This window comes from Falco punctatus, assembly GCF_963210335.1.
Source record: "Falco punctatus genome assembly, chromosome: 10".
In the NCBI taxonomy this organism is placed as follows: Eukaryota; Metazoa; Chordata; class Aves; order Falconiformes; family Falconidae; genus Falco; species Falco punctatus.
Window position 1 is genome coordinate 15,182,633 of NC_137590.1, and position 20,526 is coordinate 15,203,158.

The window sequence follows — 20,526 nt, forward strand, 5'->3', positions numbered from 1 at the left end:
AAAGACAGAAAGAAAGAAGAAAAGAAAGAAAGAAACAAAGAAAGAAAGAAGAAAAGAAAGAAAAAGAAAGAAAGGAGGGAAGGAAGGGAGAAAGAAAGGAAAAGAAGGCAGAGAAAAAATTAACCCTCCTCCTTGGAAGGAAGGGAACTGGGCAGCAGCGTCCACACCGGTCCCAGCCCGGCCCTCCCCGGGTGGCTCTTCCTGCTGGTGCCTGGGGACGCCCCCCTTCCTCCGCCTCCTCCTCCCCCTCATGTCCATCATCTCCTCCTCCTCCTCCTCCTCCTTCTTCTCCTCCTCCTCCTCCTCCTCCTCCTCTCCCTCCCGTCCTCCTCCTCCTCCCCTCTGCCCCGCTGATTGGTCCAGCCCGGCTATATTTTGCCCCTTCCAGCCCAGCATCATCCCAAAAGTTTTTTTTGGGGGGAAAGGGGGGAAAAAAATAAAAGAGGAAAAAAAAAGAAAAGCAACCAAAACAAACCAAGCCGACCCCGAGTCCCCCCGAAGCGCAGACGAGGGAGGCGAGCGGCGGGGCTGCTGCTCGGCGGCTGCTGGACCCGGTGGGACGCGGCGGGACCCGGTTCTCTCTCCGGCACCCGGTCGGGTCGGACACAAAGTGCTGTCCAGCTGGAATGAATATATCTGAGTCTAACTACTGCCGAGAGGAGATATCGCAACCCCGGGGCGACTGTTCATGGGTCACCGCCGCCGTGCCGGCCGCTGAGCCCGGGCTCGCCTTCCCGCGCCCCCCGGGAGCCGCCTCCCCCGCCAGCCGCACGCCCAGCCCCGAGCCCGGCTTCGCCTTCGGCCCCGGCCCCGGCGGCGCGGCCCCCGGCGCGGCCCCCGGCGCGGCCCCCAGCCGCACGCCCAGCCCCGAGCCGGGCTATGGATACAGCCCCCCGGCGGGCCGCGCCGAGGGCAAGGCCGGCGAGGACTCCCGCATCCGCCGGCCCATGAACGCCTTCATGGTCTGGGCGAAGGATGAGCGCAAGCGGCTGGCGCAGCAGAACCCCGACCTGCACAACGCCGTGCTCAGCAAGATGCTGGGTGAGCGGGATGGGCTGCGGGCGCGGGGTTGCGGGGCTGGGGGTGCGGGGTTACAGAGCCAGGGATGTGGGCTATAGGGGTGCAAGGCTGTGGGATGCTGGGGTATGAGCTAGGGATGCGGGGATGCGGGGGTGCGGGGCTGGGGATGCAGGGATACGGGGCTAGGGATGCGGGGGTATGAAGCCAGGGATGCAGGGGTGCAGGGCTGGGGATGCAGGGCTACAGGGCTGGAGGTGGAGGAGTACAGAGCCAGGGATGCAGGCTGCAGAGGTGCAAGGCTGTGGGATGCAGGGGTATGAGCAGGGGATGCGGGGGTGCGGGCCTGGGGATGCAGGGATACAGGGCTGGGGATGCGTGGGTATGAAGCCAGGGATGCGGGGGTGCGGGCTGCAGGGGTGCAAGGCTGTGGCATACAGGGGTATGAGCTAGGGATGCGGGGATGTGAGGGTACGGGGCTGGGGATGCAGGGACAGGGGGCTGGGTATGCGGGGGTATGAAGCCAGGGATGCAAGGATGTGGGCTGCAGGGCTGCAAGGCTGAGGGGTGCGGGGTTACAGAGCCAGGAATGTGGGGATGCAGGAGTAAAGGGCTAGGGATGCAGGCTGCAGAGATGCAAGGCTGTGGGATGTGGGGGTACGGGGCTGGGGATGCGGGGATGTGGGTGTAAGAAGCTAGGAACGTGAGGATGTGGGGTACGGGGCTGAGGATGCAGGAGTATGAAGCTAGGGTTGTGGGGGTACAGGGCTGGAGATGTAAGCTGCGAGGGTGCAGGGCTGTGGGTTGCAGGGCTATAGAGCTAGGGATGCGGGGGTACAGGGCTGGGGATGCAGGCTGCAGGAGTACAGGGCTGTGGGATGTAGGGGTATGTGGGGCTATGGGTTTGGGGATGTAGGGATAGGAGGCTATAGAACTGGAGATGTGGGCTGCAGGGTTCCAGGGCAGCGGGATGCAGGGGTATGGGGCTGTGGGATGCTGGGATACAGGGCTGGGGATGTAGGGTTAGGCAGTTATGAGGCTGGCAATGCGGTATGCAGGGGTTCGGGGCAGCGGGGTTCAGGGATACAGGGCTAGAAATGTGGGCTGAAGGGGTACGGGGCAGCAGGATGCAGGGATACAGGGCTGGGAATACACACTGCAGGGGTACGGGGTGTTAGGATATGGGGATTCAGGGCTGGGGATGTGAGTTGCAGGGATACATGGCAGCAGAATGCAGGGGTACAGGGCTGGGGATGTGGGTTGCAGGGTACAGGGTGTCGGGATGCAGGGATACAGGGCTGGGAGTGTGAGATGGAGGGGTACAGGGCATTGGGATGTGTGCTGCAAGGGTACGGGGCTGTGGGATACAGGCTGCAAGGATATGGGGCTGTGCTAGCCAGGCTGCAAGGGTGCAGGGCTGTGGGATGCAGGCTGCAAGGATATGGGGTACAGCAGCTGGATTACAAGGATTGGGTGCTGTGGGATGCAGGAATAGGGTGCCGCAGGATGCAGGGCTGTGGGCTGTAAGGTTAGAGGGCTGTAGGGATATAAGATGAAGGGATGCAGGCTGCAGGGACATGGGCTGTAAGGATGCAGGGCTGTGGGATCCAGGACTGCGGGGTGCAGCGCAGTGTTAGAGGATGTGGGAATAAAGTGCTGTGGGTTGTGGGATGCGAGGACACAGAGCTGTTTGTATGCAAGACACAGGGAAATGGTGCTGCAGAATGCAGAGATACAGGGCTGTGGGGCACACAGCCATGGGGATGCAGGATATGGGAATACAGGGCTGCAGGATGCGGGATACACAACTGTAGGATGCGGGATGTGGGAACACGGGAAGCAGGATATGGGTAGACAGAGTTGCAGGATGCGGGACTACGGGAAGCAGGATATGGCCAAATGGGGCAGCAGGATGCGGAGACGCGGGGTGCGCAGACATGGGATTCAGGATATGGGGCTGTGGGGTGCAAGCATTGGGGATGGGTGATTGGGACTACAGAGGTGCAGGGCTATGGATGTGGGATCAGGGAAGTGGGAACACCAGGGACTGGGCTGTGCCAAGGAGCAGTGGGAGACAGAAGCCCCAGCCCTGGCAGAGGGGTTCCCGTGGCCCCCCTAGGCTTTGAACCCCCATTCTCCTATGGCACTGAAGTGCTGGGCACACCCTGAGGCTGATGCTGGGACATAGGGATAGCCCTGCTTGGGCTCCCGTTCTCCAGCCCTTCTTTGTGTCAGCACTAGGACCCTGCTCCGGCACTGAACCGTCTGGGGGAGCCCTTCCCACTCCAAGGGCCCCCTCTTCATGGGTGCCCCCGCACCCCAGCCAGGGCCAGGTGGCCGAGCCATTGTCACAGAGCTTCGCTTTCCCCTTCCAGGCCAGTCATGGAAAGCGCTGAGTGCCAGCGACAAGCGTCCCTTCGTGGAAGAGGCAGAGCGGCTGCGAATCCAGCATCTCCAGGATCACCCCAACTACAAGTACCGCCCAAGGAGAAAGAAGCAAGCCAAGAAAATCAAGAGGATGGAACCCAATATCCTCCTGCATAACCTTTCCCAGCCTTGCAGTGACAACTTCAGCATGAGTCACCATGGCGGCAGCGGCCACCCCCAGCCTCCCCCACTTAACCACTTCAGAGAACTCCACTCCATGGGGTCGGATATTGAAAACTATGGCTTGCCAACTCCTGAGATGTCTCCCTTGGATGTCTTGGAACAGACCGAGCCGGCATTTTTCCCTCCGCACATGCAGGATGACTGCAACATGATGCCCTTTCGCGGCTACCACCACCATCACCAGATGGAGTTTCCCCAGGAGAAGTGCATGGGGAGGGACGTGGCGGTGCCCTACGCGCAGACCCCCTCGCACTTGGCCGACGCCATGAGGACTCCCCATCCCTCCAGCATATACTACAACCAGATGTGCTCGGGAACTCAGAACGGGCTTTCCGCCCACCTGGGCCAGCTCTCGCCCCCACCTGAAGCCCACCACATGGAGAGCGTGGATCACTTGAACCAAACCGAGCTGTGGACAGACGTTGACCGCAACGAGTTTGACCAGTATTTGAACATGAGCAGGACTCGTCCCGAAGCCTCGGGACTCCCTTACCATGTCTCCCTGTCCAAAGTGACTCCTAGAAGCATCTCCTGCGAGGAGAGCAGCTTGATATCTGCCTTGTCCGATGCCAGCAGCGCTGTTTACTATAGCCCCTGCATCACCGGTTAGGTTGGCCCCACCATCCGATGCTCTCACCAGGAGAGCCCTGACTCTCCTCTAAAAACAAAAAGCCATCCTCCTTTAACCACGAGCTCCATAATATTTAGAGTATCTCATTAAATGCATCGCTTTCTTTTGTTTTTTTTTTTTTACTTCGGTTTTTTGTTTTTTGGTGGGTTGTTGGTTTTTTTTAGAGAGAAACATGCTGAACTCACTGATATACCGTATAACTATATAACACAGATAGACGCCTTTCCCAAGCACTAGCCTGCCTGCTGCGCTCCCCGCTCCAGCCCTTGGCAGGGCATAGCTCTAGCTCCCACCAGCTCAAAGGGGCATTTTTAAGCCAATTCCAGTAAATCCTGCCTGAAACAACCACCACCAGGATGAGCCGAAGCACCCTGCCCCCAGTATTTAACCCAAGGGCAGGTGGACTTGTGGGGGGTTGGAAAAAACTTTTAGAAAGACTTTGCCGGGGCCATTAAAGAGTCAGCGCCCATTAGAGGTGGGCTTTAGGACGGTTTTTACTGTATTCTCAGCAATATATTTTAATTGGGCAACAAAACTATATTTTTACTAAGCATTTTTATATATAAAATGGTATTTAATGTCTTTTGGGTTTTTTTTTATTAGACTTTTTAAAAATAAATCGAGGGATATCCATGAGATCTAAAGCATTTATGTAGCAAAGCTGGATTAAAAAAAAAAGGGGGGGGAGGGGAGGGAAAAGGAGATATTTTGTGAAAAGGGAATGACAATGTAAATATTGTGGAACAATTGACTGGAATTTTGTACAAAAGAAAAATATGACTGCAAACACTTTTATTGTCTAGAACTGTACGGAGAGCAAACTGTTTTATACTGGTTAATTATTAAAACATCTTCATATAATTGTTCCCATCTTGTGTGCTTGTTGTGTGAACACATATTTTCCGCAAATACATGTTGTCCCAACCATTTCCAGATTTTTGTATCCGTTGATTAATGTTTTGACAACCTGGCAAATGTATTAATTTCCAGGCTGCCGCCCGCCTGCCCCATCAGCTGCCTCGGGCTCGGTGAGTGTGGCTCAGCTCAGCGCGGGACGGCAGCGCCGGCAGTGGGATGGGATGCTGGAGGCCACCCCATGGCACCGCACTGTGCCACCCGGAGATGTGCTTTGCAGGAAAAGCAGCTGTTCTCAGCTTAAAATATAATAAACCATGTGATATCCTCCTCCGAAATGAGCCTTGGTGTGGTTATTATTTTGCCAAGCTGGCAGCGCATCAGCATGTGGTCCCCACGGCTCACCCCGTTTTCCCATCAAGCCCCCCAAAAATAGAGCCTGGCTGCTCTGACACCTTCACTCTAGTCCTTGGAGCTGGAAGAAAGCCCCGTGTACCGGAGCCCTTCCACCTCATGGCCCTTGCTGGCTGCTTCCCGGCTCCGGCAGCCGCCAGGTCTTGCCAAGCCGTCGCCATGCCCAGCCGGACTGTGCTCGGAGCCGCCGGTGCTTTGCTGGAGCTTCATCCCCCTCCAGTGAATCACTTTATGATTTACAATATTTTTTTGTTCAATTTGAAAATGAGAAATGACAATCTGTTGCATAAAACCCCAGTGACATCCGTTCCTTGAACGCCGAGTGATTTAAACCAGGCTGATATCACCAAAAAAGGCTATTTAAAAAAAAAAATAATAATATTTGAATAGAAGAAGAGGGGTTTTTTTGTTGTTGTTGGCAAAGAATTGCCTTTTAGGGGAAATGGATATTTAGCAAATGACATTAATTTTCAAGCTTCTCCTAAATTAAATTCACATTAGTGTTAACAGGACTAAATCCTGACTCACTTTTTTTTTGTTGTTGTTTAATGTGAAGCGCTAATAAACGGGACCACTTCGGGGGCTGGCGACGTGTTCCCATTAAATGCCAGAAAGGCGCTTCATTGTCTTTCCATATACAGTATGTAAAAAGGGGGAATACATGGAAAAATGACCTCACTACCTACACGGGAGGGCTGGCGGGCGCCCGGCGGGTGCCAGAACCCGCGCTGCAGCAAACAAACACAACACCAAATGAGAAGCATCCTGTGCCGCCGCCGATGACTATGAAAGGAAGCAGCCGTCTATAGCCGTCCCGCTCTGCTCCCCGAAGCAGCCTGGGAGGAAGGAGATGGGGAGGGAGGGGGAAAGAAAGCCCTGACTTATTTTCCAGCCCCCAGCTTCCAGGTACCTTCCAGGCGAGGATGTGATCACTTCCTGCGGTTCGAAGCAGCGATGCGCACGCCACTCCTCGCCCAGCTGCCCAGCGGTGCCAGGGGAAGCCGGCAGCAGATCGCATCATGTTAAGTCATCTTTCTGCAGCAGAAATCCCCTTCTTTCCCCATGGATCAGGCCGTGCCAGCTCATTTCTGATCTCAGAGGATAGCTAGAAATCCTTGGGGTGGTTTTTTGGCTGTGTTCCTTGCTCTGGAGCACTTTGGGTCCAGCGTGCCTGGGTTTTGGGTGCTTGGCAGCACCGGCAGCGTGGCTGGGCATGGATAGGAGCTTTCGCAAAGCACCTGCACTGCAAAACTCTTGAAAATATAACTTTGCTGTGGGGCTGGGTGGGGAGCGGGGGAGTCTCTTTGTGCCTAAGGATGCTGCCATGGGGCTGGGGAGAGTACCAGACTGAAAACTGCAGGGTGATGGATGGTCACTCCCGTAAATGCACCAGGGACGCATCGTGTTGAAACCACGGCTGCTGCATCGCTGCACAAGCACCGAGTGGTGCCAGGGCCGTTTGTGGGGACCTGCCATGCCTGCCCGTCCCCAGGTCACCAAGGCCCAGCACCAGATTATGGCTCCCCAGCTCTGCATCACTAACACTGCGCAGCGCTTGCCAGCAAAGCCCTGACTTGCTTCTACACAAAAGCGGGCAGGGCCCTGCAAACCCTCCTGCCTAACTCAGCCCTGGGTGTTTTTATTAATAATAAAGCCTAATTGCAATCGAGGCTGTGAACAATGCATGGCTGCCCCGTCTCGCTGGCCAGCCCTACCCCGGGTCATGGGGAAATGAGAAAGAAGGGAAAGGAGAGAGGAAGAAAACAAGAGCACAGGTTTGGGTCAGACAGCGGGCAGAAGGACCCGTGCCAGGCCCTGTGGGTGCCACCTCCTCCCGTCGCTCGCTGTTTCACACAGCCTTTTTCACATAAACTCACCGGTTTGAGATCAAGTTCATCAAGAAGTGCCCCAAACCAGGGCTGCTCCTCCAGCCTTGCCTTCGAGCCGGCAGTGTGTGACTGGTACCCAGCTGGCAGCAGTTTGGACCAGCACCTTCCCATGGCATCAGAGCTGCAGCATTATGTTTTAGCCATGGACAGGACAGGATTTGGCCCTCTCAAAACCCAGGGTTTGACTGGGCTGGTCAGCACCGGGGCTGGTCTGGCTCTGTCAGGAGGACAGAGAGCTAGACAGATCCTGGAAGGGGTGCTGGCTCCCTGATGAGCTTTAACCACACCACTAATTAGCTGTATTTGATTCGATGCTAAACCCCCTATCTCCCAGTTTGACTTGGCTTTGGCTGTTTGGCCGTGTGGGTTTGCTGAGCGTGAGGTCAATTCATGCAAACCATGGGTCAGAAAAGCCAGCTGGGGGTGGGCTGGGCTGCTCCAGCCGTGCCTACGTGCTCAGCTGTCCCTCGGACACATCCTGCACCGCTCGGGTACCGGGGCTGGGCAGGGACAGCCAGCCTGCGCACTGGGAGAGCCTTTCATTTCTAACACCACCTCCTTTCCCTGCCCCCATCCCTGTACAGCCACGCTGGGGGCAGGAAACCATCCACCAGCCTTTTATTTCGCTGCATGCCGGTGGCTCAGGTGTGACGTGGGACTGGAAATGGACGGGGCTGAAATAGTTTGGGGATGATTTCACTGCTGTTATGGCTCAGGCCGGGGCTGTTACTATGCAGCCCCTTCTGATTTTTATGACTTAATCTCTCCAAAGCTCAGGGCCTGATGGTTTTGGACTGGGGAGGAGGAGTGAGGGGCTCTTAGCAGGTCGTTATGGGAGAAATATGGAGAAGGTATTTGACAGGTATATGTAAAACCTGACAGGCTCATCCTGCCGGCTTTCCCAGGATGGCTGCTGGGGCAGGGCGAGGGGGAAGGGCTGCCAGGTCCTGCCTGGACTTTACAGGCAGGTGGCATCTGCTCTGTGTCCCCTGGGGACTGGGGCCATGGGACCCCCTCGGGGCTTGCTGATCCACACACTGGGGCTGCTTCTGCAGAGGTCCCCACGTGTCGTGACACGTGTGAGTGCCACTGTCCCCAGGGCAGCATGTACACCATGCATACCCACCCTGTCCTTCCCATGCTGGACACCATGGCTATTGTTGTGCTGCACGTCAGGGAGAGGGTCAGGGTGGCATGAGAAGTGTGTGAGTGTGTGTGAATGTGTGCATTTGTGTGTATCCATATGTGTGCATCCATGTGTATACACATCTTGGTGTGTATTCATGTGTGCGTGCATCTGTGTATGTGTGCATGCATGCATTTGTGTGGATCCACATATGTGGATCCATGTGTATACACATCTCTGTGTGTGTTCATGTGTGCATGCATTTGTGTGTGTGTGCACACGCCTGGGTATCTGTGTGCATGTATCTAAGTGTGTGCCTGCATGTCTGCAGACATGTATGTGCATCTCTGCATGTGTATGTACATGTGTGTCCCTTTTTGTGTATCTGCATGTGCTTGAGTCTGTACATACATGTGTGCCTCTGCGTGTACCCATGTGTGCACCTATCTGTACATGCACATGTGTATACACGTGTGCATATGCATGAGCATCCATGTCTGTGTGTGCATCCATGTGTGCATGCATCTGTATGCATGTATGCATCTCCATGCATGCATGCCCCTGTGTGCATGTACATGTGTGCACATCTGCATGCATGTGTGTGTCCCCGTGTGTGTATCCATGCGCACACCCATGCGTGTGTGTGTTCCACAGGAGGTTCACTGGTCAGGTTTATAGACGTTCTGGTTTTTTAACAGCATTATAGAGCATTCAATGACATCACCCAAATATTAAAACAGCATGTGCCAGCCGGCCGGGCGCAGCGATACGCAGCCCCAGGCTCGCTGCTCCCGCAGCCAAAGCTGTGGCAAAGCCAGGGGCAAGCGGGACCCGCCGGGGCGGTCGGTGGCAGCTCTGGGCAGCCCGAGCCATCCTGGCCCGGAGCACTCGGAGGGGAGGGAATGCTGACATGCGCCCACGAACACGCAGCATCGATGAAGCCATCCCAGCTGGGATATTAAGGGAGAATCAGAGCTTTTCAGTCCATGTATTTTGGGTGCTTACCACCACATGTCCCTGCAGTGGGGACATTGGTGGGAACGGGAAGATGCTGCCGGTGCTGGTTCCCCACCCACGGCACCAGGCAGCTGCTCTAGAGCTAGTGATGGGATTATCTTTTTTTTCACCCTCTTCCACCAGAAAAAAAAAAAAAAAAAAAAAAAAAAAAAAAGATTTATCAAAACCAAACCTGTTTGTGGGAAACGGCTCCAAAACATTTCCTGACTCAAGAAAAAGAGCACTGGAAAAAATAAAAAAAACTTTCCAGGTTTTTTTTAGATGGGAGGCAAACCATTTCGAGATGTAACAGCATTATATGTGTGGAGGTGAACTGAAGGGAAAAGCTTGAAATGTGAAGAAAGGTTTCAAATGTTCCCAGCACAATCTTTCCTGACCGAGCAGAAGAAAAGTTCCCAAACCTTCCCCAACTTTCTTTTTTGCAGCCCAGTTTGGGAAAGGAAATGGTTGGAAATCTCAACGCGCCTTGCAGGACAGGAAAGGCACCATTTCCTCCGCGGCTGTGCCCAGAGCAGCCGGCCGGGCAGCGGCAAAGCGCGGGGTGGTGATGGATGCTCTCCCAAGTCTCCCACCAGCTGCTGCAGGGAGCTGAGGCCACGGAGTTGTAAATATTACAGGTTTTGCAAAAGAAAAAGAAAAAAACCCAGCGAAGAGTCCTTAATGTGCCCCGGAAAGTGAAATATTTTTTTTAGCATTTCTCTTGCTGCGAAGTTCAGCCTCTCCATCAGCTCAGGCTGTGGCCCCCCAGCTCATGGCATTGCCCCCACCAGCCCTTGCATTCTTTCCCCTGCCTTGGGGCCACCACCAGCCCCTGACCCCACAGCCCCCGGCCCCACGCCACCCATCTGCTCACCCAACACCACACTGGGGTCCCCTTTGGACCATAAGGGAGGCAGGTTTGATCTTCATTGAGTGAGTCATGGGGGAGTCTGGGGGCTTCTTCTCCCCACTTGCCCTCAGGCAAGCTGAGCCCCACAGACATCCATCAGAGCTGCTTTGTGCTCCTTTTCTGAGCTGAGCCAGCAATGCTGTGGTGCACCCAGAGGCCAAAGGCTCATGGAAGAGTTGGTAGTGTTCTCCAGAGGTCACCTAACCCAACCCAATACAACTCAAGTCAACACAACCCAATAGAACCAACTCAACCAATACAACACAACCTAACCCAACACAACCCAGCACAGCTCAGTACAACCGAGTATAACCCAGCCCAGCCAACCCAATCCAAACTAAACCAACCCACCAAAGGCAACCCAATCCAACCAAAGGCAACACAACCCATCCTAACTCACCTTCACCCAACTCAACCCAACCAATCTATCCCAACCTAATCCAGCCAACCTATCCCAACCTAACCCAACCAACTCAGCCTTGCCTACCTAACCCAACCCAACTCAACCAGCCTAATCCAACCTCCCATGCAAAGCTAGTCTCCCCATTGCGTCCCACACAGCTGAGCTCAGCCCTGCTGGGGTGTTGCAGGGGTCTCGGTGGAAGCCTCTCCCTCCCCCTGCACTCAGCAGCCCCAGGGGGGTTGAGCCCAGCAGGGAACTGAATCATGTCCCCCCCCCCACCAACAGAGGAGCGTCACAGACTGTCTGAGGCTCATCAGGAGAGTCAGGCCAGGCCGCGCGGGGCCGTTCTGGGAAGCCATCCAGCCATCCGCTGGAGAGAGGAGTCTGCCTAAAAATGACTCTCCTGGCTCCTCTCCATGCTCCGACCATCCCATATGGAACAAATGTACATTTTCCATCAGTTGTTTGTATTTTTCATTTAAAGAAAGAAGGAGGAGAAAAAAAAAGATAGAAAGCAAGCCGGCTATACATATATGCAAAGCATCGGTGACAGCAGATAGGCCCCATCGTGGAGAGGGAGAAACACTGGCCAGCGTTCAAGAGACTCAAATGTATGGTATGAAACAATAAATTTTAAGTGTGTTTTGACATATTTGGTGGTCTCTGCCTCACGCTTAATGAGTGTTGGTCCACGTTACGGGGGAACCGCACAGCTCGAGGTGGTTGGCAGGCTGTGCTGGGGGGGGTTGGTGGCCAGCGAGGCCGGAGGTAGACGTCGAGGTGGTCCCAACATGTGTGCCCCAAGGGAACTGGGCACAGGGACGTGGCACGAGGGACTGCGCCGGCACGCTCGGAGGAAAGGATGCTGCGGGCACCGTGGCGCCTCAGCACCCGCGGGGGATGAGCGGCAATGCCAACTTGCAGGAAGAAGCATCAGGAGGTGGAGTTGGGTTGAACTTGGCAGGGGGGGACATGCAACGCGGCGGTGATGTCCCAGGGCAGCATCCTTCACCACCACAAGGCTTGGGCAACCTGTGCTCCCATCTCCAGGCTGGGTCCCAGCCGGGCTGTGCTGCTTTGCCTGCAGGAAAACCACGGATTCCCACATCCCCATCACCATGGGGAGAAAGCCTGAGGGGACCGGAGAAGCGGCAGGAGAGGCAAGCGCAGCCCTCCCGCATCCCCTGCCTCTGTGCCAGGCTGCCCGGCTCCCCCCGTCTGACAGGGTTTGATCAGAAAGATGGACATGAAAGTGGAGCTTGGCTCTGGTTTCTCTCTCATTCAGAACATTCAAAAACTATTAACTGTGGTGGGGGTAAGCAAGCAGCTGGTTTTAATATTGTGCTCTTCCAATTGTGTTGGGTTTTTTTTTCTCCCCCTGCTTTTCACGAGCACTTTAAGTGACATGGTTACATGTATTTGATTAAAAAGCTGTAATTCAACGAGTGCATTTTCTTGTACTGTACAAAACGGCTTAAAGACACAGGATTTATTTATGGTGGTCTCCCAGTTTTCCAGCTCTGCCAAAAGACAAGATGACAGGCAAGTTGTGGAAGGGGGGACAGATAGCAGCAGAGGGGGACACACAATCCTGCCTGGCTTTCTCAGTGTGGGGACAATGACCAGATCCTTTCCTCCGCTATAAGGCTCAGCCTGCTGCCACCAGCCTGGTCCTTGGAGCCATCCACGCATCTCAAGGGCACAAGCTCCTTTTCGGTGTCCCCAGGGTCACATCTCAGCTCACGGACCAGCAGAGAGGGGGCAGTGAGGAAAGCACACCTGGGTTTGTCCAAACTGGTCCCCATCTTGTCCACAGCAAGATGCTGCAGGAGCTGGCTTGTGGGGGGAGATTTTTCCAGCCACGACCATCCCCTGCCCGTGCAGGGATGCTGCCAGCACTGAGAAACCCATCCCAAGGTGGCAGCTCCTTTTCCTAAGGAAGAAAAAGCCTTTATGAGATCCCAGTGAGGAGCCATAGCCCGATGCTGCCAAGAGCCCTGGATCATATCCCGTTAACCCTGACATCTCCCGTGGCACGGCCGCAGACTGGAGCCATGCTCACCCACACCCTGTTGGCTCCTGCACTTCAGAAGTGATGCCTTTCAGCCCAAAAAAAGCAGTCATGAAGCTGCAGAGAGGTGAAGAGAGAGCCAAGGGCTGCTCTGCATCCCCCCCCAGCACCACAATAACCCCCTCTCCTCACTCTGCCACCCCGAGAGGTAGTGGCACAGCAGTGGCATGGCCCCTGTGCCCCATCCCATCCGTGGGCTGTCTGCATCCCTGTGTGTTTCCCTGGCCTGGGAGGCAGGGGTGTGTGTGTGTGTTTGTGTGTGTGTGTGTGCGCATGCGCATGTGTGCATGTGCGTGTGTGTGCGTGTGCATATGTGTGTGTGTGTGCAACACTGGTCCCACCACAGAAAGCAGCTCCACCTGGCACAGATTCACCTCTCTCGCCCAGATTTGCTTCTATAGAATAAAAATAAACCCAGCAGTACCTGCACCTCACCTGCCCCAAAGTCCCCAGCATGCAGCCCTGGGGACATGGACACCAATCCCAGCCTCACCCAGAGCCAGCCTGCCCCCCAGCCCCACTGCTGCTGGGGGGGTGGGGGCTCCTAGTTGCTGGCCTGCCGAGCTGTGTCTTTTCCTCGGCTGCTCCTGCCCAGGGATCACCTGCAGTTCAGTTGATTTATGAACGGAGAATTTTTCAAGCTCCGTTTCCTTTTCATTGTTGTTTCAGTTGCTGTGCTCGCTTCCGCCCGCCTTTGAATAACTCCTGCCACGCTGCGAGCGGTGAGAAAGGCGGTGAGTAAACACTCACACTCGGCCCGGGAGCCGGGGGGCAGGAGCCTTCTCCCCTCCCTGAAACCAGGGGGATGCGGGGCTGCCCACCAGCCAGTCCCACCTGCGGTGGGAGGAGGATGCTGCGCTTAGAGCGAGTAAAGCCTGAAAGCGGATCCCTTTTTTCCTGTGGCTGCGGTTTGGGATGGAGGAGCAGCATCCCGGCCCCCTGCCCTGCCGCACAGCCCCTGGGGGGTGGCAGTCCCGTGGGGATGCTGCTTTCCCACGCTGTGACTGGGGCGGGGGTTGCAGTGGGTGGTTTTACTGGAGGGACCCTAAAAAGTGGTTCTAGGGGATTGGTTCATCTCCTCATGGAGAGGTTCATCTCCCCAGGTCTTTACTCCACCGTGGCTGGGCTGAGCTGTGGTACCTGGTTCCATTGCCATTTTCATGCCAGCATGATGCCCAGGTGAAGGGGGGGCTCCTCCAGCTGGTGACACCCACCACGGTGCAGAGAGGATGCTCTGGAGGGAGCTTGGGTTAATTTAGAGCAAACCCCTTAAACAAGAAAAGAAATAATAAAAGGAGAGGAAAGAAACCCCATCCGCAATCTCAGCTCAGCCCAGGACCTGCATCCCCACCACTGCCACCTGCCAGCCCTCTCCCTGCCACCCACATCCCAGACCACCGAGGAAACCCCCCTCATCCCCAGCACAGACCCCCAGGCCCAGGAGGTGGGCAGCTGCCCATCCCTGCTTGCGCCCATTGTCCTGCTCTTCCTCCCCGCGCCCCACAGCCCCCCGCCACCGCCCCGGGGCCGGGGGGGAAAACAGGAAGCTCTCCCCAGCACGCTGCTGCGGAAATGAGACAAGCGGGCTGGAGCGGCGGCGAGGACGGCGGGAGGAAGCGGACGGGATATTTGGAACTGACGGTGAATTCTTGGGCTTATCTCTGTGCCGCAGAGGCCCAGGAGTCCTTACAAAACAGCGCCCAGCTGGAGCGAGGCCCGCGGTTGGGGACGCATCCTTATCCCCGCCACCACCCCTGGTACCCCGCTCGGTGGCGGGATACTGGTGGCAGGGAGGGGGCACCCATCAGGTGTGGTGGGTGGCACCTGTGTCCCGTCGGGGGTCACAGAAGAGACCTGATACCTGCTGATGGGTGGGGATGGGGATATGCAGCCCCCAGGCTGAGTGGACCCTGCACCTTCAACAGGGATTTGGGGACCAGGGTACTCCCACCATCCCTAAATCCTGGGCAAAAATCCCATTGTTTTATGAGCCCCCAGGACACAAATTCCCCCTTGCCCATGGGGAGCCATTCCCCATCCTGCCCGCAGCCTGCCCCCCACCCTGCCCATGGTCTGCACTGGGACACCTCAAGCCCATCACCTCCCCTTCTGCTCCCACGGGCACCAGCGGTAGAGCTGGGATGCAGGATGCTGGTCCCCTGCCTGCCCTGCCTGCCCTGCCCACCCCACGGCCCCGCACACTGCACCGCCTGCTGCAAAGGGTTACGGCCAGCCCGCCTTGCTCCAATTTTGCCCTTCCAGCTGCTGCTCGCCTTTTTGTTGGGGTTTAATTATTTTTCGTAACAATGCCGTGTTACTTTATACTTGGAGCATTGGGCCCGGCTGGGGAATAGAAAACGGGTCGGGGCTGGGAGCACCCGACCCAAAGGCGAAGGTTTCTGCAGCACTTCCTAAAAGCTGGCAGCTGCCCGCTGCAGGCAGGGGAGTGGGGCCGGGATGGTGGCATCATCCCAGGAGAGCTGGGGCTGCTGCCAGCGCCCAGGGATCCAGTTAGGCTTTGGTGGGGTCAGCCCCTCGTTTGTTAATTTGTTGTGAAAATTAGGCAGGAGCCTTGCAGCGGGTAGCGGAGGCAGCTGGAGCACCCGGAGGTCAGTGCCGGGAGCAGCTCGAGATGGGCATCGGCTTCACGGAGCTTCCCTACGCCCCGTGGGAACGCCCCGGCCAAGGGCACCCAGCGTGGTGGCACCTTCGGAGCCGGAGAGCACTGGTGGTGCGGGCAGTGCCTGTGGCTGGGACCCATTGGGGAGGGCTGCTGCAGCCAGCGGAGCCAAATTTGGTGGCTGGGGTGGGGGGAGCAGGGTGTGACGGGTCACCCTGGCAGAGGCTGAGACTCCTCCTCTGTGGGGAGGAGGACAAAGGATGGAAGCGGCTGCCCCGTTGCAACACATCCCCGGCGAGCACAATGGAAATGCCATCCTCCGTCTTGTGAAACAGGAACCTCATATGATCTCGCTGAAGGCTGGGGACACTCTTGTAGGTCTGAGTGTGACGCTCCCCGGGCTCCTTTCTCCACCAGCGGGGGGACAGGGGACAGTGGGGACTCCCCCACCACATCCCTGCCCCAGCGAGGACTGGGCTGCCACCACCATCCCCCAAGGCACACTGGACCCACTGGCAGGAGGAAGGCAAAGCCCTGCAGCCCACCCTGCGGCCAAAATACCCCCGGGTCCCCCCCAGCCACCCCAAAACACTGTCCCACAGAGGCACATGCACCCACAGCCCACCGAACATCCCCTTCCAGCCCTGCTTGAGGATTCCTAAATAAACTTCGTTGTCCCTTTATGTTCTTGACCCCAGATTTAATTAGACCCCCTGTTTCCTGCCTATATGAAAAATCACTTCCCCGAGCAGGTGGCTGCGATACCGTCGGGGCTGTTGTTGTTTTCTCTGGGGTGGGGGGAAGGTGGTAAATGGGGGGAAGAGTTTGTTGTTTATTTTTATATTTACAAAGCACAGCTTTTTCCTGGTGCCGGGCATCGGAAGAGTGGCAGGATGTGACCTTCATCCATCTCCTCCTCACTCACACAATACGGCCACGAGCGCCACGGGCCGCCGCCGCCATTGTCCCCCCATGGCCACCGGGCACCTCCCGCGCCGCCCCGCCGGCACCTGGCGCCCGCCAGCACCCGGCACCGCTGCCGCTGCCCCCCAGCTGGGCCCCGCCGCTCGCACATGCACAAGGAAAAAAAAGAGAAAAAAATTTTTACAAAAAAAAAAAAAATAGCAAGGTCGCTGGTTTCCTTTCTGGAAAACAAGCAGGAGCGCCGAGCAGGGCGGCAGCGTGGGAAGGAGGCAGGGGAGTTCTGTCGGGTCCCCTGACGCCTCTCCTTCTGCGGGGGTTGGCCCCCTCCTCTGCCCCATGTGTGGGGCACGAGGCCTTTTTCCCCATGCATGGGGCAAACCAGCCTTTGGCCCCAGCGCCACCACCCTGGCCACAGCAGGGGCAGCAGACGAGCAAGGGGTGCAGGCCACATCGGGTTCCCCTGGCTCTCAGGTCCTGGGGAGCACCCCAGCAGGCAAAAGACCACCCAAACCCCAGCAGGGACTTGCAGAGCAGGTGCTGCTCCCTGTCCCCATCCCGTGTGGCTCCTCCAGAGCATCCCAGTGCTCATGGGGGGCTGCAGCAGCAGGGGGCTGGTGCTGCTGGCTGCCGGGAGAGCTGCTGTGGGGTGCTGAGCAGAGCTGGCCTCAGCGTGGAGTTGGCACTGCCCGGCATCCCTGCACCCAGCGTGGGACAGATGAAGATGTAATGAAGTGAAATCTGCTTTCTCTCATTCTTCTCAAGAAGCACCATGCTATAGAGGGCTGCACTGCCGCTTGATCCACAGAGGAACACGCTCCGACCCCAGCTCCATCCGTTTTTACACATTGGTGTCTGCAGCGACAGAGCTGCAGGGACAAACATCTGATGTGACCCCCCAAAACCAACACGGGTACTCATGTGCTACTTGCTGGTGGCATCGCTGCCCCAAATAAAGAGGAATTTATTGCAGTATTTTACAGGGACAAAGGGTCAGTCACCCAAGAGCACCTTCCCCAGCTGGTCCCACTGCATGACTGAGCTCCAGTCCAGAGCAGCCTGAGACCCTGCGCCGGTGCTGCCCAGGGGGCTCAAGCAGGGGGTGGCACCGCCGGTGCAAGCCCCCAGTACTCTCCAGCACCATGGCATGGCACGGCCCCGCTGCAGCCACAGAGCCCAGCGCAGCAAGGTGGCATGGGGCTGGGGTGTCCCTGTGCCCTGCCCAAAGCCTGGCTCTGTGGCAATGGAACGCAGCCACTGCAGGAGCAGGGAGTAGCGCCAGCACAGGCACAGCATGTGGCATGGCACAGCACGGCACGGCATGGCACAGCACAGCATGGCATGGCATGGCACAGCACGGCATGGCATGACACAGCACAGCACAGCATGGCATGGCACAGCACGGCACGGCATGGCATGGCACAGCACAGCATGGCATGACACAGCACAGCACGGCATGGCATGGCACAGCACGGCACGGCACAGCATGACACAGCACAGCATGACACAGCACAGCACGGCATGACTCGGCACAGCACAGCACAGCATGACATGGCACAGCATGACACAACACAGCATGACATGGCACGGCACGGCACAGTGCAGCACGGCACCAGGGCTAGCCTCACATTTGCAGAGATGCCACCCAGAGATGCCAGCACCTCAGGGCCACTCCAGTTCCAACCCTGCCAAGCACTCGAAAGGGCAGTTTATTAATTTATTATTTAATTCTCCAGCATCCCCCTGTCTCAGGGGCCGATTGGGCCCCATCCTGCTCAGGAGCATGCACGGCCACAGGTGCAGCCCTGCTGGGGTACAGCACCCATCGCCTCAAGCACAGAGCCTCCCCAGCACCCACAGGGTCCCCACCACGTGGGACCCTCATCCCAGGACCCCCACCAGCGGGTGCGGCGGGCTGTGGGTGCCCACCTGGGGGGGGGGGGGGGGTGGCATGCTCAGGCCCCGCTGCTGGGCGCAGTTGGTTATCGTTACATTTGGCACCGGTCGCTTCCATCGGGCTCAATAGGGGAGGGAGAGAGAAAAAGGAAAACTCAGCTCAGGGCGATTTAATAAGTTCAGTGTTACGAGCTGGGGAAAAGCTGTGGAACACACAAGTGGTAACGCAGGATTAATCTTTCCTTTAGTCTTGGGAATTATGTTTTCATTAATCCTAATTTTTCCAGATGTTTCACTCCTTATACCATGCTCTTCAAAGCCTCTGTGGCTGCAAATTCTAATGAAGCCATGAGAACATTTTAAAGAGAAAGATTCAAAGCTTAAATTGCTTCCTTTTTTTTTTTTTTTTCTTTTTCTTGGGTTTTTGGTGTTGGTTTTTTTTCTCCTTCTTTTCCCCCTGGTTGGGCTGTCGGGGAGTGCATGTGTGTGCGGTCCCAGCGCCTCCACATGTTGTGTTACACAATGTGCTAACAAGATGGAGAAGGCCACTCGGATCGCGTGATGCCGGTGTGACGTCTGTTCGGCTTTGTGTCCCCCCTCCCGGTAGGACCCGGCTGCGAGGGGCAGGGGAGGGGGGGGCTGGCCCCCTGCCCACCGCCTGACAGCCGGCACCAGGGCTCCTGGGGTCAGAGCTGGACGGGAGCTTTTAAAACGCTCGTGGTGCTCACTCCCAGCTCGCTTAGACACCAGGCGGGTGTTTATGTAGGACCGACGGAGAGATTGGAGCAGGAGCCAGGCGTAGCTCCATGGGTAGCCTGGCTTGCCAGCAGGATCTTTAGGGAATGGGGAATTTGGGGGTACTCCGGGCTCAGGAGAGCAGCTGGAGGGGGTGGTGGGGAGAAAAGCGATGCTGAGGCCGGGGGAGCCGTCGGCAGTTCCTCCCACTGCGCGGTGCCTCGGCCGGGCATCCTCTCGCTGCCCGGTGGGGATAAAGCCAGAGCTCGTGCTCCCTCCTGCCTGGCAGCGGGTCCCCAGCGCCCATCCCCAGGTGCCAGTGCACGGCCATGGGGTGGGGGCACCCAGCCGCCCCTGTGCCACCACAGCATTCCCAACCCTCGCACCCCACCGGGCTTCCCCAGCCAACCCCAGCTCGGCACGGCTGCAGGATCCGGCCGCTGCCGCCCGGCTGGGCTGAGCATCCCCTCCTCGCCGGGAGCCCTCCTCTGACGCAGGAGGTCAGACAAGACGATCGGAACAATCCTCCCGGTCTCCAGCACCCGGGATTCAGATCCATGTACTTATATGGCCTGCAAAACGCGGTGGGAGCATGACCAACGTCTGGAAATCCAGATATGACTAGATCCCTTCATTAGTAATTTCTTGTACATGACTTTCTAGACCATAGGGATTTGTTAAATTTGCAGGAGTGTTTCTCACAGTGCCATGGACTGGCTGTTGCCAGCATATATTGGCTCAGATCTGTCAGATCCTGTTGCCTTATATGACCCTCGGTTAATTCAGCTTTTCTTTGTATCCAGCCCTCAGCGGGGAACTCCTCTAGCAGTCTCAGCGTGGATCATGCTAAAATGGTTCCCCAGTCCTCCTGCCATAAAACAACTGCCCACACAGTGAAAGGGGGACGTGGGGGGTGGAATTCAATGCTCCCCTCCCCACCACCCCGGCCTTCGCCAGATGCTTCCTCCATCCCCGCTCCTTCGGTGCCGAAAGAAAACTCTCCATGCCTGGAAAACGTTACTGGAGTGACCGGACCTTCCCCCCGGCACCGGGTTCTCCCTGCAAGGACCGTGGCATCCCACCGGCACACCCTGCACCATGAGGTTAATCATTCGCCGCCCTCGGGGGTGCTCCGGGGCCAGGGGGGGACTTTCACCTTCCCAGCGACCTCTTGAAACTTCAACCTTCCTTTATGGGTGCCATAAAGGTTATTTTTTAAACTGTGCCCCAGCAGGGTTTCTCCCCTCTCTGCAGCAGGGTCTTTGGTCTGGGGAGGGCTTGGGCATCGCTGCTCTTTGCACCTCATCTGGTTTGGGAAGCAGGAATGTTGAAAGGATGGCCTTTTTCCCAAGGGAAGAGGATGGTGGTACCCACCAGATCAGCAAAGGAGCGTGGCGGTGGATAGCTCCACGTGTCCCCACCTGCCGCACGG

General features: G+C 57.0%; 1 protein-coding gene across 1 annotated transcript; it reads left to right on the plus strand.

Annotated features, from left to right (window-relative positions):
• The first annotated feature begins 620 nt into the window (after positions 1-620).
• On the plus strand, positions 621-5,124 carry SOX18 (SRY-box transcription factor 18). Its single transcript, XM_080405181.1, has 2 exons — positions 621-1,041; positions 3,393-5,124. Exons 1-2 carry the CDS (start codon positions 627-629, stop codon positions 4,235-4,237), a joined length of 1,260 nt encoding a protein of 419 aa, XP_080261307.1. The 5' UTR covers positions 621-626; the 3' UTR covers positions 4,238-5,124.
• The last annotated feature ends 15,402 nt before the right edge of the window (positions 5,125-20,526 follow it).

Bases quoted from the DNA above. Each gene is read 5' to 3' on its own strand.
- SOX18 (XM_080405181.1), top strand. From the start codon at position 627: ATGAATATATCTGAGTCTAACTACTGCCGAGAGGAGATATCGCAACCC. The intron at 1,042-3,392 runs GTGAGCGGGATG...TTCCCCTTCCAG, and splicing joins CGTGCTCAGCAAGATGCTGG to GCCAGTCATGGAAAGCGCTG.